The sequence below is a fragment of the Nesoenas mayeri genome (genome assembly GCF_963082525.1).
Source record: "Nesoenas mayeri genome assembly, chromosome: 3".
Lineage (NCBI taxonomy): Eukaryota > Metazoa > Chordata > Aves > Columbiformes > Columbidae > Nesoenas > Nesoenas mayeri.
Window position 1 is genome coordinate 53957098 of NC_137544.1, and position 14872 is coordinate 53971969.

The 14872-nt window shown below is 41.4% G+C and overlaps 1 protein-coding gene across 1 annotated transcript; it reads left to right on the forward strand.

Annotated features, from left to right (window-relative positions):
- Positions 1-874: 874 nt before the first annotated feature.
- SMPDL3A (sphingomyelin phosphodiesterase acid like 3A) lies at positions 875-12502 on the forward strand (the record flags this gene model as incomplete). The annotated part of the gene is made up of 8 exons (XM_080342575.1): positions 875-980; positions 2540-2753; positions 4184-4328; positions 7285-7381; positions 8425-8603; positions 8945-9125; positions 10989-11113; positions 12191-12502. 8 exons carry the CDS (start codon positions 875-877, stop codon positions 12500-12502), a joined length of 1359 nt encoding a protein of 452 aa, XP_080198701.1.
- Between the last annotated feature and the right edge of the window lie 2370 nt (positions 12503-14872).

A 14872-nucleotide genomic window follows, 5' to 3' on the forward strand; every position in this document is an offset into this window, starting at 1 on the left:
CTTCTTTCACTGGAAACTACCCTGACTTCAGCAATAAACAGCAGCTCCGTGACGATAAAGCCTTTAGCAATGGAGACTGGTATTTACGACACACCTCAGCATTTTCCTTAAGCTGTATTAAAGGTGTACTTGATGGCATATTTCACCAGATGTGTGTTCGTTTTGTGTGTGTGTGGTGGTGGTTTGTTTTTTTTTTTAAATTTTAAAGCGAGTTAAGTATCCAGGATCCATTTTTGCAGGTATACTGTGAGAAACCTTCGTTCCTGAAGAAGCTTGAGACTCCTGTAGAGGCGGCCGAGCGCAGGTTGCTCGGGGCAGAGTCGGGCTGTGTGCGCCCCGGGGCCGCAGGCACAGCCCGGCCGGGGCGGGCAGCTGCGCTTCACGCTCCGGCTCTGCCCGTCGGTAGCACCGGCGGGGCCACGGCTGGCTCTGGTGGGAAGGATTCTTCAGCCACGGGTCCCGGCCTCTTCGGAAGGCCGCAACCCCTTTCTGGGAGCCCAGGGCTCGAAGGGACAGGCGCGCCGGGTGCACCAGGCCACCGGCCTCAAAGCTGCCGGTGCCGTGAATTCAGCGCTGAGCGGGGGCTGGCACTTCCTAAAGGCCACCCCGACTCCCGGCACGGCCGGTTGAAGGGGCAGCAGCTGCCCCCGCCGCCCCCCTCAGGCGTCGCTGCCCGGCAGCAAGCGAGGGGCCCCGGCCAAAAGTGGCTTTTGGCCCCCGGTGGTGCGGGCGGGGCGCGGTGGCCGTTTCCGGCAGTCCCGGGGAGGCAGCGAACGGCCGGGGCTTGCACAAGCCGGCCGGGGCTTGCACAAGCCATCCCGGGACGGTCACATGAGCAGCCGTCGGCGGACAGGGCGCTCCCGGGACGGCCAACATGGAGCTGCGGGGGGGACGCGCCGGCCGCTTGGCCCTCGGCCTGGCACTGCTCTGCTCCGCGCTGGAGGCGCCGCCGGCCGGCCCGCAGCCCCGCTCCGCTGTGGGTGAGTCCGCCGGGGGCAGCGGCTGAGCGGGGCCGCCCCCGCACGGGGGTGACGGCGGGCAAGGGCCCGGCTGGGGCCGCCCGTGGAGAAGCGGGGAGGTGGGTGAAGGGCAGCCCGGCCCCGCTCGGCACCCGCGGTGCTTCTCCGGGCGCCGCCCGCCCCTCTGTGCTGCCAGCGCGGGGGAGCCCCGGGGTACGTGCTCCCCTCCGGCGCCTCCCTTCCCTCCGCTTCTCACTGCTGCCCGCACATAAACTGCTGCCGTCGTGTTCCCCGTCCCAACTGGCTTCGGCTTCATGTGACTTTTAGATAACTAAACCCATCGCTGTTCTGCTGTGGGGGAGTGCCATGGGGTGTAATTTGGTTAGCCAGGGTAGACCTGGCGCTCCGCCGGTGGCAGATGGGGTGAGCCCTGCCCTGCCCTGGGCACAGTGTCCGCACTGCAAACAGTCAGGGTGGCTTCTGTGCTGTCAGCAAACACATGGTCTGCATGGCGTAATCCCCCATACTGTAGTGTACACAGGTGAGTGCTCCCAAATGGTTTCCACAGGATTTTCATTCCCTGTGACTTTTGCCCTGGACTAGACACGCCACGGTGTCCAGGCGTTTCCCTGTCGCCTGTTGGTAGGAGTCACAGTTTTGCAGATTTTGAAGGTTGCTGCTGGCCTTTGCTTCCTGAAATAAAACTCCTCGGGGTCCAGTCGTGTGCTCTGCCACAGGCTGAGCATGTGACCTTGGGAAAAACCAATTTATATCTGCCCCAGTTTCACAACAACTACTCCAGATACACCTGTGCCTTTCCCAAGCGCTTTGAAACTGACATAAATAAATAAATCAATTTTATTTTACATAAAACCTGAAGGCTGTTAGTCTAATACAAGCTTAATCCATTTTGTTCACCATATTCCTGTACTTCTCAGCTGATCTTTCCCTGCAGTGCTAAGTACCAGTGGCTGAGAATGTGTCAGCCTGGAGAGTAGTGAGTAAGTAGGCCTGACGTACCTCTGTCTGGTGAGAAGCCCCATCTCTGCTACTGTAACTGCTGGGGAGAAAAACAGCTTTGAAATGTTTACACACGTGTTGTTTCTTGCCTTTCTTTCTAGATTGTGATCTTTTATGTTAGCTTCCAGACAGGGAATGTCTGGAAAAATAGTTAAAATGCAATTACCTCTCTTTTCAGGTGGAGTGGAGAAATCCTTCTGTCACCTCCTCTGCTCTCCAGTTTCCAGACTGGCATTAATGAAAAGGAGCTGATTTTCCAGTCCCTACCAACTGTCTGTTTTTTGGTTTTTTTTTTTCCCTACTGAATAGCTTAAACCTATGCCTCTGCTTCTGTTTTCAGTTTTTCTAAGTAGACTATGTGGATTGACTCTCATCGGGAAAGCAGAACTTGACCACACTTATCAGACACGCTATTCGTCAATTTGTTGAATTTATTCTCCTTTACAAAACTTGAAAAAGGAATAGCAGTAGACAAACTGGAGCAAACTTGGCATTACCCATGTATATCCAGCTCAAATGCAAATAATGCATTTTCTTTAATCTTTGTTTTCTGAAAACAGGGCAGTTCTGGCATGTATCTGACCTACATTTAGATCCGACTTACCACATCACCCCTGATCGCACCAAAGTTTGTTCTTCTTCCAAAGGAGCCAATGCCACTGACCCAGGGCCTTTTGGAGACTTTTTGTGTGATTCTCCATATGAACTTATTTTGTCAGCATTTGCATTCATGAAGGATTCAAAACAACAGGTTTCATTCATGATTTGGACGGGGTAAGCATTCAGGTGACTCTGCAGTTTTTAAGTTTTTAACAGCTGGACAACCACACAGTGCAGTAATTCACAAGGTTGTGTTTACACCAACAAATCTGACTTTAGTATCTCACAAAGGCTACTTTTAAAATAGTCCCTGTAGCTGTCCAAATGGCCAAAAAGTGGAAGACTGAGTGAGAATATAAGGCCTCAGGAACAGATTTTGATCTCTTTAATAATCTCTGAACATTGTTGGACTGTTCATTGGGACATTTACCACATGACTGTATTAGCGTAAGTTAATAGAAATGGTACTGGGAGGGTGGAACATGGAAAAAGCAAAAAGAAAAGTCAGAGGAATAACTGACTGGAATTAATTATTATGTGAGGTATTGTATTTTGTAGGTCGTAAGTTTGTTAAATCTAAAGCACATCCCTTTTTAGAAGATACCATTTAACTATCTTTTATTTGGTTCTGTGAGGTAACTACAATCAAACAATACTATAGGTAGCTTACGCATGTGTATGAAGTTACCCTTCATGTTTGGTGCCTGAATGAATTCTAGATCAGGGGCTAGTGGTGGAAGGATAATGGTGTCATAGATGCTGTCTCCATTACTGTCACTCATAGCTGCATGTGCTTCTAAAGAATGGTTTCACAGCCCCTCATTGCAGTAGTTTGGATGTGTGTAGTCCCCTCTTGAGTAAAATATTTGCCTTTTCTTTGCCCATGTTCCTTATTAGAAAATGGGCATAGTAATTCTCTCTCAGATAATGTGTTATCTGTGAGGCTTTGTGTGCTTTAGCAGTGCGACTGGAGAAAGAAGTGTGAAAGGGAGGCATATGAGTAGCTTGATAATGCCATGCCTTGTTATTTCTAGATATTCGTGAAAGATAGCATTAATTTATGCTTTTGCCTTAGCAAAATTCTCCATTCTACCATCACATAATTTTTTATAGATCAATAGATAATTTATCAAAGAGATTAGTATCTTTGAGTCTTTGTGAGAACTAGTTTGTTTGTCAATGACAGGGTCTTCTTTGCTGGGAAGTTTATGTATGTTGTGTCAATTTTGCTGGGGGAAATACATGAAGACAAGTATTTCGTTTTCAATAGGATGTTGTTAAAAAGGGAAAATAGAACTTACGAGGTTGTGCGGATGACAGAAGATGTATAACCCAAACTGCACAGTAGCTCCAAATGATGGAGTTGAATTAAATTAATTTCTAAGAAATCTTAGTTATGTGAATCATAGGATAAACATTAGTCTACTTGGGGTTTTTTTTGTTTGTTTTAAAGCCTTTTCAGAAAGCTTTTCAGGCAGTTCTGTGATTTTAATTAACAAGGCTATAGTTCATAGTATTATGTGCTAGAATGTAGATGTGTTTGCACAATTTTCTGCCTCATGTTGCTAATAAACCTTTGTTAATAAAATGTTTTCATTTTTCAGAGATAGCCCTCCTCATGTTCCTGTAAAAGAGCTCTCCACAAAATTGGTCATTAGCATCATTGGCAATATGAGCTCTACAATTCGTAATTTCTTTCCAGATCTTCAGGTTTTCCCAGCCTTGGGCAATCATGACTATTGGCCACAGGTAAAACACATGAGAAATTTGTTTATATATCATATTCAGTGTGTTCCTAACACTCAGAAAGCAGATGTGAAAAAGAAGAGTAAATCTGTGTAACTGTTATTCTGGAAACAGTATTCTACAATTCTCCAGTTAGTATTTAAAATTGTAAATAGTTCAAATCTAGAACAGAAAGTACCTCTCTCTCTCTCTCTGTGTTAAGTTACCTAAGTAAACCTTGATGCCAGATAAAACCTGTACATTGCCTGAGGCAATGCTGATCCTGCTAATCGTTCCCAATGGATTAGAATCACCAGGTCTCATCATAGTTAATACACACTTTATTTCTTGCTGTGTAAATCATGCATATGTGTATAATAACTTAATCTAACAGAAATTACTTCCTTAATGGATCCGAGAACATGTGTTAAGATTCCAGACCTACTGAAAATCTGTCTATTGAAATCACTGAAGTTTTTTTAATCAGACTAATGGCAGAATTTTTGTAATATACCCATAGTTTTGCTGCTTTTATTAAAAATATGTCTTTTTTTCTTTCCTTATTGGACACTTAGAAATATTTGCATTGGTGATTTACTGGATATGTGTGACATTGCAGCTGAGGACAGTGCTTTTTTACTTTCAGTGTTCTGCGAATTATTTTTCTTGGCATAGCTCAAAAGTAAACAATTGCTTCATGTGTCCTTTAAAACATACTGTGGGTTGGTCTGTCAGCATGCAGAACTGAGAAGCAAATTCTGTCATTGGATCTGAGAGGATCGGAAGGAATGTGGAGCGAGTTAGCTAAAATATTTTGTTTGAAATGTGTAATGGGAATTCTGTAACACTCCTTCTTACCCCCAATGACTTTCGTTCCAGTTTGCTGTGGTGTTCATTAGGCCTATCAGGGTATAGCCTGGTGTAGTAGGTGATTGTATCATTGCTGGAGTTAGTGATTCCCGGATCAGGGAGGTGCTCAAAGGGGACAAAGGGAAATGTGAGAGACAAGATAAGAGCTGAACATACCTTGGAAACAGGAGTGCAGAAACCACGCTGAGACTTGAGTCTCTTTGCATTCATAGAATGGCAATATAGCTTCAGCTTGTTGTATATCCTGACAGGCTGCCAGATTGGTTCACCAGAAAACACCGGTATTTTGGTAGATAATACCTTAACTGAAGTCTCAGTTAGTGTTTTATTTTAATTTTGTTTTGTTTTTAGGAAGTCTTAACAGACAATAGTTTGATATAGAAGAAAAAACTGTATACAGTAACCTTGTAGACAAAGAATATAATGACTTTTCCAACAAATATGAGTTTTGTTTGTAAAATTTAATCTGGAGATAGAAAAAAGATGGTCAAGAGAGGCAGATGGGCAGCAGATATTATTTTGAGACAGGCTGCTGACTGGAATAGCTGTTACAGTTCTCTCTGCACAAAGCCACACAGCAGTGTTTTTGTGATCCTTGGCTTTGAAATGGCAGGTTTCACCAATGTGCAGAGCTGACACTTCTCTGTTACTGTTTGAAAAGGACCCCGGTATCAGAATTTCACCTCTATGGGGTCATTTCAGGTTGTTGGGTATTTTTTTTGGCTGTTGACAACATTTCTGTTTCTCATATGGACATAGTTGGCAAATGTCCCATGGACTGGAAGCGATGTGGAGCAAGCCACACGCTAGAGGCTGTTCCAGAGCAAGTGTGAAAGCTGTGTGCTCGCCATGCCCTGAAGGATTTTATTGCTCGCTGTTGTGTTCTAACCTGTCAGTCTTAAAAATTTAACAGTCTTGGGTGATTTTTCTTGCAGAACCTATTAAAAATACTACTCAAGTTAATCAAGCATTGGTGTACCTTTCAGGTTGTATATTGTGACCTCGATCTTTCTCCATAGTCTTATTTGTTCCACATCCTTCCCTCTGCTTAAAACAAATTCTCAAACTGCTTTCTAATCCCCAAGTTCACAGAGCACTGACTTGCCTGGGTCCAAACCACCTTCAGTCCTTAACATAGCATCTTATCTAAGATCAGGTTTTGCTCTGCCTGTTAGTGTCTATTAGCTCTGGCTGAACTGGTATGGCTCAGAGCATTCTGGATAACTCATATCTGTGCACTGCAAGCAAGAAATGTCTGAACAGGCTTCTGATTGCACTGCTCCTAGACAGAGATTTTGTGCCTAAGCCTCTAATAACGTAGATTTAGTTTCAGAGATCTTAAAAAGGTCAAATTTTATGTTTAAGAAAACATGCACTGTAATACTGTGCCTATTTTTTGACCTTTGGTTGTTTTGTTTTGATCCAAGCAGGTATTTTAGGAAAGGCAAAGACAGGCTGGAGTCGTCCTGTCAGGGTTAGACAAGAGCGTGGCTCTTCTCAGGCTGTGGTGCTTGGACATTGCTTGTCTCAGGCTGCAGAGTGCTACAGTCCTAATTAGAGCCCCTGGGAGAAAACATTGACAGAACTTTCTTTTGTGTTTTAAATGCTGTGTTACCAGAAATACAGGTTATCACGGAAATAGTTGTGAATTTCACCAGAATGTTTCCGAGAGCTTTAGTGGAGTTTTGAGGCATTGCTATGAACCCCAGTTTGCTTGAAAAATTCACCTGCTGTAAAGAAGCTTATGTTCAAGATTTTCTGCCAAGACTCTTCATTTTTAGACTTTGAATCTTCAGTTTATATATTTATTGATTTTACAGAATGTATGATTTTCTACTCTGCTGGGCTCCTAAAGCTTCAAATACTTCTGGCATTGGTATATCAATGCATTAACAAGGCCATGCAGTCAGTTCTGACCAAGTTTAGGCATTCGTTCCTGATCAGCAATACTGGATGTTCAAAAGTTTTTTTTTTTCTCTTTCCTGAGTTCCTCCTGGTGATGAGTGGATACACTTGTGTGTTATGTGAGAGGGCAGGTGGGATAACTTAGTAATTTTTTTTGTCTGTGTGTCTGAATGCTAAAATTTAGGCAGGTTCTGCTCTCTGACAGGATCAGCTTCCTGTAACCACCAGTGAAGTTTACAATGCTGTAGCAGATTTCTGGAAACCTTGGCTGACTGATGAAGCGATCAATACCTTCAGAAAAGGTAAAAATATACCAGTAATGCATTATAAAGCTAGGACTTAGAGTACTGAGGTTTCTATTGATTTATCCCATTTGTTTAGCTAAGTCTCGTAGGATGAACTGGCACAATGGTTTATTGTAATGCTTCTCCTGGAAGAGCTCACTTGTCTTTTGGAATAGCAATACTTATCTTCATGGTACATGTATTCTCTTCTGATGCAATAATTATTGCTTCTTGTAACGTGTACAGTATTATTTGGTTTGTACCAATGCATGTGAAATATTTATTTATGATCTTATATGTTTTTAGCAAAGGACTGAAAAGTTCAGCACAATTTCCAATCCACTCAGACATCAGGGATTTGAAAGTTTAATTTATGTTTTTTGTGTCGTGAATGAGAATGAGCTTTGGGTATGAGTGGAAGTAGAAACCCTAATAGGAAAGATAAAACTCGAAGGGGAAGTCCTTAAGTTAAGGTATATTGTTATAGCTCTGTTGCCATGGCTACGCTGAAGTCCATGATTTATGAAACTGCATCCACTGAAGAAGCTCTGTATGCCATGGAGGGTTTTATGAGCTTGGATTGAAAAAAATGTGATCTTTGCTTTTCATCTTATTCCAGTCTGAAGTTAAATGACTTTCGAAATACAAGGCTACTAAACTCAAACAGTTCCTCCTGGAGTAACCTATATGTTGGCACTATTTCCAGAAATGTGGACTTTTTAACAGTTACTTCATCTCTCAGTGTGGAAGAAATGTTAAAGGGCACTTCTTGTGTGTCAGTTGGATAATTGCATCTGAAAACTTTCAAGTAAAACACAAAGGCAGTTACAAGAAAGAATTAATAAAAAAATCTAGTGTCAAGCTCTCCTACTAAAATGTTGCTAAAACCGAATCCTTAAGGTGTTCTATTGTGATAAGGTGCTGCATGGCTTGAATAAGCATGCCATTTTCTGTTTTATTATAAAGGTAAGGATGGGTATTTTGTCAGTGCTGGACTTTCATTCTGAAGTCATGCTTTGAAGCCTTTCATTTTTCAGATGATGTTTGTCTCATTTTCACAGGTGGCTTCTACACACAGCTGTTTGAATCCAGTGATAGCTCTCAATCACTCAGGATAATCAGTCTGAACACAAATTTATATTACGGCCCCAACAGTGTAACTGTGAATATCACTGACCCAGCCGACCAGTTTGCCTGGCTGGAGGGAATATTAGAAACCTCTTCACAAAAGAAGGAAAAGGTAAGGGCTGTGAACAGAACCCATCAGCGTTATCTGTTTATACCTTGAAAAGAAAAAAAAGAGAAGTGAGTAGAGACAATGAAAATATAAACATTATTTTTTTCCCCAAGAATATGCTGAATTCACACACACAAACAAAATTCTACTTTTTTCACAGTATGATTTGAAACATTTTTACTGTTTTTATTTTGTATATGAAAACTGTCATGATTTATAGCTTTCAAAATGCCATTTCTAAGATATCATTATTATGAAATTGTAGTAACCATTTCCAAGTTATAGATGAAAGTATAAATTTCAAATGGAGGTGCTGATTGTGCTTTCTGTGTATAATTCCTTAGGTATATATAATAGGACATGTACCAGTAGGATACTTGCCGTATGCAAGGAATACTACAGCTATCAGGGAGCATTACAATGAGAGACTGGTAAAGATTTTTCGCAAATACAGTAATGTTATTGCGGGGCAGTTTTTTGGACATACACATAGAGACAGTATCATGGTCCTGCTGGATGAAGAAGGTAATGATGCTACTTGAATCCTTCATCTTTTTCTTCTTGATTAAAAGCAAATTAATACTTCCTTGCATGTTCTTACTGGTCAGCCTCTGTTATAAGTAATTGAAAACGGAAAGTGGGAAATATTGCTATTTATCTACAAGAGTTCAAGCCTCACACACTCCCAGTTTTTCTCCAAAGAGAACCTTGCGTGACAGACTGTCCTTTTCTGTTGAAGTCAGAAGAGACTCTCCAAGCTTCTTGCTTTTTAAAATGAATGCTCATGGCTAGGCAAGAATTTCTAGTCTTTCCTCTCCGCTCCCTCAGTGACACGGGCAAATTATACTGGCCAGTTGCTATTGTGTAATGTGTCAAAGGGAATGTTCTCAGGCCAGCTAGACATGCTCTATGTTCTTGTGTTTCCTGCATCATTACTGTGCCTCTATGCTGAGTTCCCTGCTGCTTCAAAGTTAATTAAGATAAGGGTAAGCAGGAGGCAGGGGAAAAAAAAAGTCTCTGCCTGTTGCATCTCTTAGATCAGCTAATTTCCCTTCAAGAAAAGCACCCGGATTTGAAACTTTTGTTTATTGCTTTGAAATCCCTTAGTGTTAAGCATGGGCATGGCCATATGGAGAACTCTAACACCTCTAACAGAAGAACTCTTAACGAGTAACTGGTTAAATATTTGTGTCTTTACCATAGAATAGTGGGAGGTGTGTTGCTTTGGTTTACGTAAAATACCCAAATATTAATTGGCTATGTTTTTTTTTTTTTTATGAACTCATAAAAGCAATACACAAAATGCAGACTTGGGTAACAGTATTCTGAATAATTTACCTTTTTACATGGCATTATCATGAAATTAATCTTCAGTAAAAAGGAATCCAGCCATAGTGAAGGAACCTTGTTTTTATATTTTTTAAATGGTGTTCAAGGTAGTCTTATACCTATGTATTTTGTACCTTTGCCCATTTGTGCATGAAACCAGCATCTCTACTGCAAATTTCACTGAGGACAGACTGATCTTGGTGCCTTGTCAAACTTGCATGTACCTAAATACAGTTTGTGTTTATCTGTACTGTATTAGGCTGTCTCCTACTCATGCCATTTTCCTCTTGACAAAATTCCAGAGAATTCAAGATAAATGTAACAAACATTGTAGCCAACAGCAGTGTACTGAGATACAGAGCACAGTTTTATCTTCTCCAGAATAATCTATGAATTTCCAAGCTTTCAAAGCTTCTGCTCCTACGTGATCTCACTGCTGTGATGTTGTCAGAGAAAGGAATAGTTAGGGCTTCTTTTTTTGTTCCACAGAGAACCTCTCAATATACTATGCATATGCTGTCTAATTAAAGCCTGTGTACATCCTCTTGTTTTGGTTGCTGTAAAGTTCTGTTTTCACGTACTAGGGGCTGGGCTAGTCGAGATGAGTGAAGTCAGGGTCAGGTGATGATACTGTGGTGTTTCAAATAACATCATAAACACATAAAGGAAAAAAACCCCTAACAAGACGCAAAGTATAGCATGGAGACAGCAACCAAAGATTTTGAACATTTCTTCAGTAGAAATATGCAAAATACGGAGACGTTACATATAGACAAGATCATTTTGCACAGCTAGTTGAATTGGTGGGAAGTCTCTAGTATAGAAAAATTTAAGTGGTACACATGGAATGTGTACTGTGGTATTTTACACAGATTTGGGTCTATCCAGTGAAACACAGTGATATAGCTAACCCAGGAAAAAAAGTGCTAATGTGCTTAAGCCAGTTACTCTGGTTCTTGCTGTGTTGGTTCTTGCTGTGTTGGTTCTCTACAAAAAACATTTGTTTGAGAAAGAAGTGATTAGAAGGGAACAGTTTCCTCACCTTCCCTCTTGCTGCAGAAAAGCCAGTAAATTCCTTGTTTGTGGCACCTGCTGTAACCCCAGTGAAGAATGTGTGGCAACTGGAGTCCAATAACCCTGGTGTCAGATTGTATCAATATGATCTTCTTGATTACAGCTTGCTGGTAAGTAAAGATTTTAAAGCATTGTTTAAGACTTCAAATATAATGCCATTAAAAATTACAGCAAGATGTCAGTCTTTTTAGTATTATGTACATTGGTGGAACTTTGGTGCTTACTCTTTATTTTTCTTCTTGGGCAAAGGAAAGAAAATCTTGGTCAGTCTTTCTGTGCCTGCAGGACTACCCAATACTTTCTATTCTCTATGAAATATTCTTACGTCATAGAATCAAAGAGTCAGAAATTTTCTGGGCAGAATCCTGAAACTATTTTCAGGGAGCTCTACAACAGTGGAAAAGGTTCACCGAAATCCCGGCCTTGTTTACATACCAATGTTTGCTGGTGAATCATTTTTAACCCTGTGATGTCTTTTGTAATCATGCACCTTTCTATATAGAGTTTATAATTTTTAAAGATAAATTTAGAAGCAAAAAAGTAGAATATTCTGTAGTCTTATGTGATTTTTTTGAAATCAATTAAATCCTGTATAATTGTTTTGGCTCTGAATGACTCGGATATTCTCTCTAATTCAGGGTAAAATCTTGACCTCACTGAGTTCAGTGACAACACATCCTGCAGCTTGACGGGTTTCTTTCTAGAGACCTGTGCTAATACAGGCTGCTCCTTTCTTCTGCACATTTCACTCCTGCATCTCCATCTCTCCCTTTCCCTTAAATTCTCCCTGGGCCATTATTTTTCTTTCCATTCCACCCCTCATGCAGTGCTGGCAGAAGAGAGACTTCTAGTTCTCACCTTTCTGCCCCACTCCTAAAGCAGACATGAGCACAGTCGAGGATGGTTTCCAGTTGGGACAGGAAAGACCCCTAACACTGCCACTGCTGCCTTTTGTGGCTCCTTTTTGTTCTCCTCCCCATCCCCCCCCATTACCGCACTGCAAGCTTTGGGTGTAAGCCCAGCTCTTGGGGTGGGACATGACCTTCTATTCAGTTGTGAATAATGAGGAGTGACAGCTTCCTAATCAATAGGTCACTCTAGAGACTTAATGAAGCAGGGAAGAAAGCAATACAGCGGTGCCTATTTTTGTTTCCTCTTTTTTTTTTTTTTTTTTTTTTTAACTGTAGGATCTTTGGCAGTTTTACTTGGACCTCAGAGACGCCAACAAGAAAAATGAATCGAACTGGAAATTAGAATACATCCTGACCGAAGCTTACGGCATTGAAGATTTGAAGCCAGAAAGCCTATATCAAATGGCCAAGCAATTGTCTCTGCCACACAGCATACTCTTTGAGCGGTATTACAGTAATTTCATTGTGAGCTACGACAAAACCCTTGTCTGTGAAGAGAGGTGCAAGGTCTGCCAGATATGTGCCATCCAATATTTGGATTACTCCTCTTACACAGATTGTATCAATCGTGAAGCAACATGGAGGTGAAATCTCCATGCAGTTTATGCTGATAGTGACTTTAGCCTGTGATTTAAAGAACCTGCTTATCCTTTGCCTCAAGCAGGGACATGCTGAGAGGGAGCCTGTGGGACTTCTCTGAATTTCAAGGGTGCAATAAGTCTCCCCAGATCTTTCTTCTTGTAAACACATTTTCCTTCCACATCTAGATAAAAATTTATTTGCTATGTAATAGTGGCCAGATACTTCGTTGTTGTTTCAGGTGTTCTTTGGAAATCCAAATCTGTTCTCAGGGTGTGTAAAAGTAGGCAATGCCATTTCAGGCAGGGGTTTGTGTCGGGGCAGGCTTCAACCATCTGCTGTCACAATTTGCAAACTGAAATCTGCAAAACCCACATTTGTGGAGACTGCAGTGCAGTTATGTTGTTGATACGATGCCAGTATTGGGCACCTTCCTGTGCCAAGTTTCCTTCTTAACCCCTTAAGCCCACCTCTGTTGAGGGGCCATTTCTAACAACAGCATAAAAGTAACTTAATGGAACACAAACTTCTGTCCTGTAAATACTAAATGCATTTTTTCAAAAGTGTGTGCTTGCCCAGCACAAAGTGCTTTTTTCTTATAGGGCTGTGTACATTGATACTGCTATCAAGCAGTCTCCTGGTATAAGATTTTGCAGCAGGCCATGAATCAGGTTTAAATTGATCAACATCACTATACATAGCATGTGTGTTCTCTGTGCAGCACAGGTAAACAGGTACTTGCCATAGTGTTTCTCACATTTCTTTTTTCACAGAGCAGTCTAATACTTAATCTGAAGATTATCACAGGTATGAATTTACAGTTGCACAGACCTGTTATTATTCTTCTTGTGGTTAAATGTGTGCACAAGATGAGAATATTAAGTAGGGCATTTATCTAGTGTGTATAACCAAGAAGGACTTTTACTCATTTTTCTGTCACATCAAGAGCTATACTTTTGGAACCTTTGGTCAATGTACTGCCATACAGACCCTTCACTAGATAATATTATTCCAGGGCAACTGGAGCTGTAGAAGTGGTTATGAGAGAAATCCGATTGCTGTTTATTTTTGTGAGAGTAAAGCCTTTACTGTAGCTGTTGAAGAATTTTCTGGTTTTGTTTTCACTCAAGGTTGAAAAACTTAGCAGAGTATTTCCTTACAAATCTTCTAAGTCTGTAGTATTCACAACTGTAGAGGCAGACACCTCAGGTTTGTCATGCATCAGTCATCCACAGCGGTAATGGTTGGTTTGCCAAATACGTATTCAGAAACAAATCCTCTAGTGGCAGTAATGTTTAGAAATGCCATTAATAATGCACAGTAGGCAGTACTGTATTTTAAATTCTGTGCTTGGAGAGGGCATGGTGGGCACGTAAACTCTTCAGAGCTATCTGCTCTGGCTAATTTTGAATATATCTGGATATGTAAATAACCTGAGTTCAAGTGAGTTCTGTGCAGACTGTGACTGTGAGGATGTACCAGGAAGTTTCAGCCCTGAAAGCTGATGATTCTCTCTGTGTTGGATGTGTTTCTTCATTGGGTTTCTCAGGGTTTTTTTCATTACAAAATCCCTGTGTTACCAGTATCTGTTCTCCAAGGGCAAGCAAGGAAAGTTGTGGGCGGATAGCATAAGGGCAATTGCAGCTGATCGGATTGCTGAGCTTCCTACAATTTGCCAGATGGGTTTTGTTCAGTTCAGTCTTGTGCTTTGAACAACTGTCTCTTTTCTCATACTGGCTTGTTCCTGTGAGTTCTGTGACTTCTGCTTAAATTTAATACCTACAAGACATCATGGAAACTCTATGAAAATTATTTAGTTGTATTTTTCCGTTAAGGACTTCTTTATTGCTGAACTTTAGGGAGAGCTGAAGCACAAGGCAGATTGGTAGCTGCAGAACCCTAGGAAAAGTCATATGCTGCTGAGGAGTTGTTGGGCATCTTGCTTCCTAGATTTGTTTTTTTGTGCGTGTGTGTCAGTAGATGTTATTTAGTGAGCATGAACAAATAAATGCCTACAAATATCTAAATAGCAAACTATGATCCAGACATACAGTTTTTTAATCTGGACTTCAGTTGAAGCCAAGAGTTGGATGGCATCAGCCAAGGAGGTTTGTTTGTTTGTTTGTTTGTTTTAGCCAGAGATATATGTCCACCAGGGTTACATTTAGCCAGGGTATATCCTCCCTAGATGCACCTGGTTGTGCAGGCTAGCATTCTCTGCTTCTTCTGTATGTAACTATACTCATGCAAATGCAAGAAAGATCCAGGAATGTGTCTGACTGCATCATCTTGTAACACAGACATAAAACAAGGGGAGGGCTTCTAGGAATGTTACACTGTAAAAAAACGAGATAAATCACATGAACAATTTAGATGACA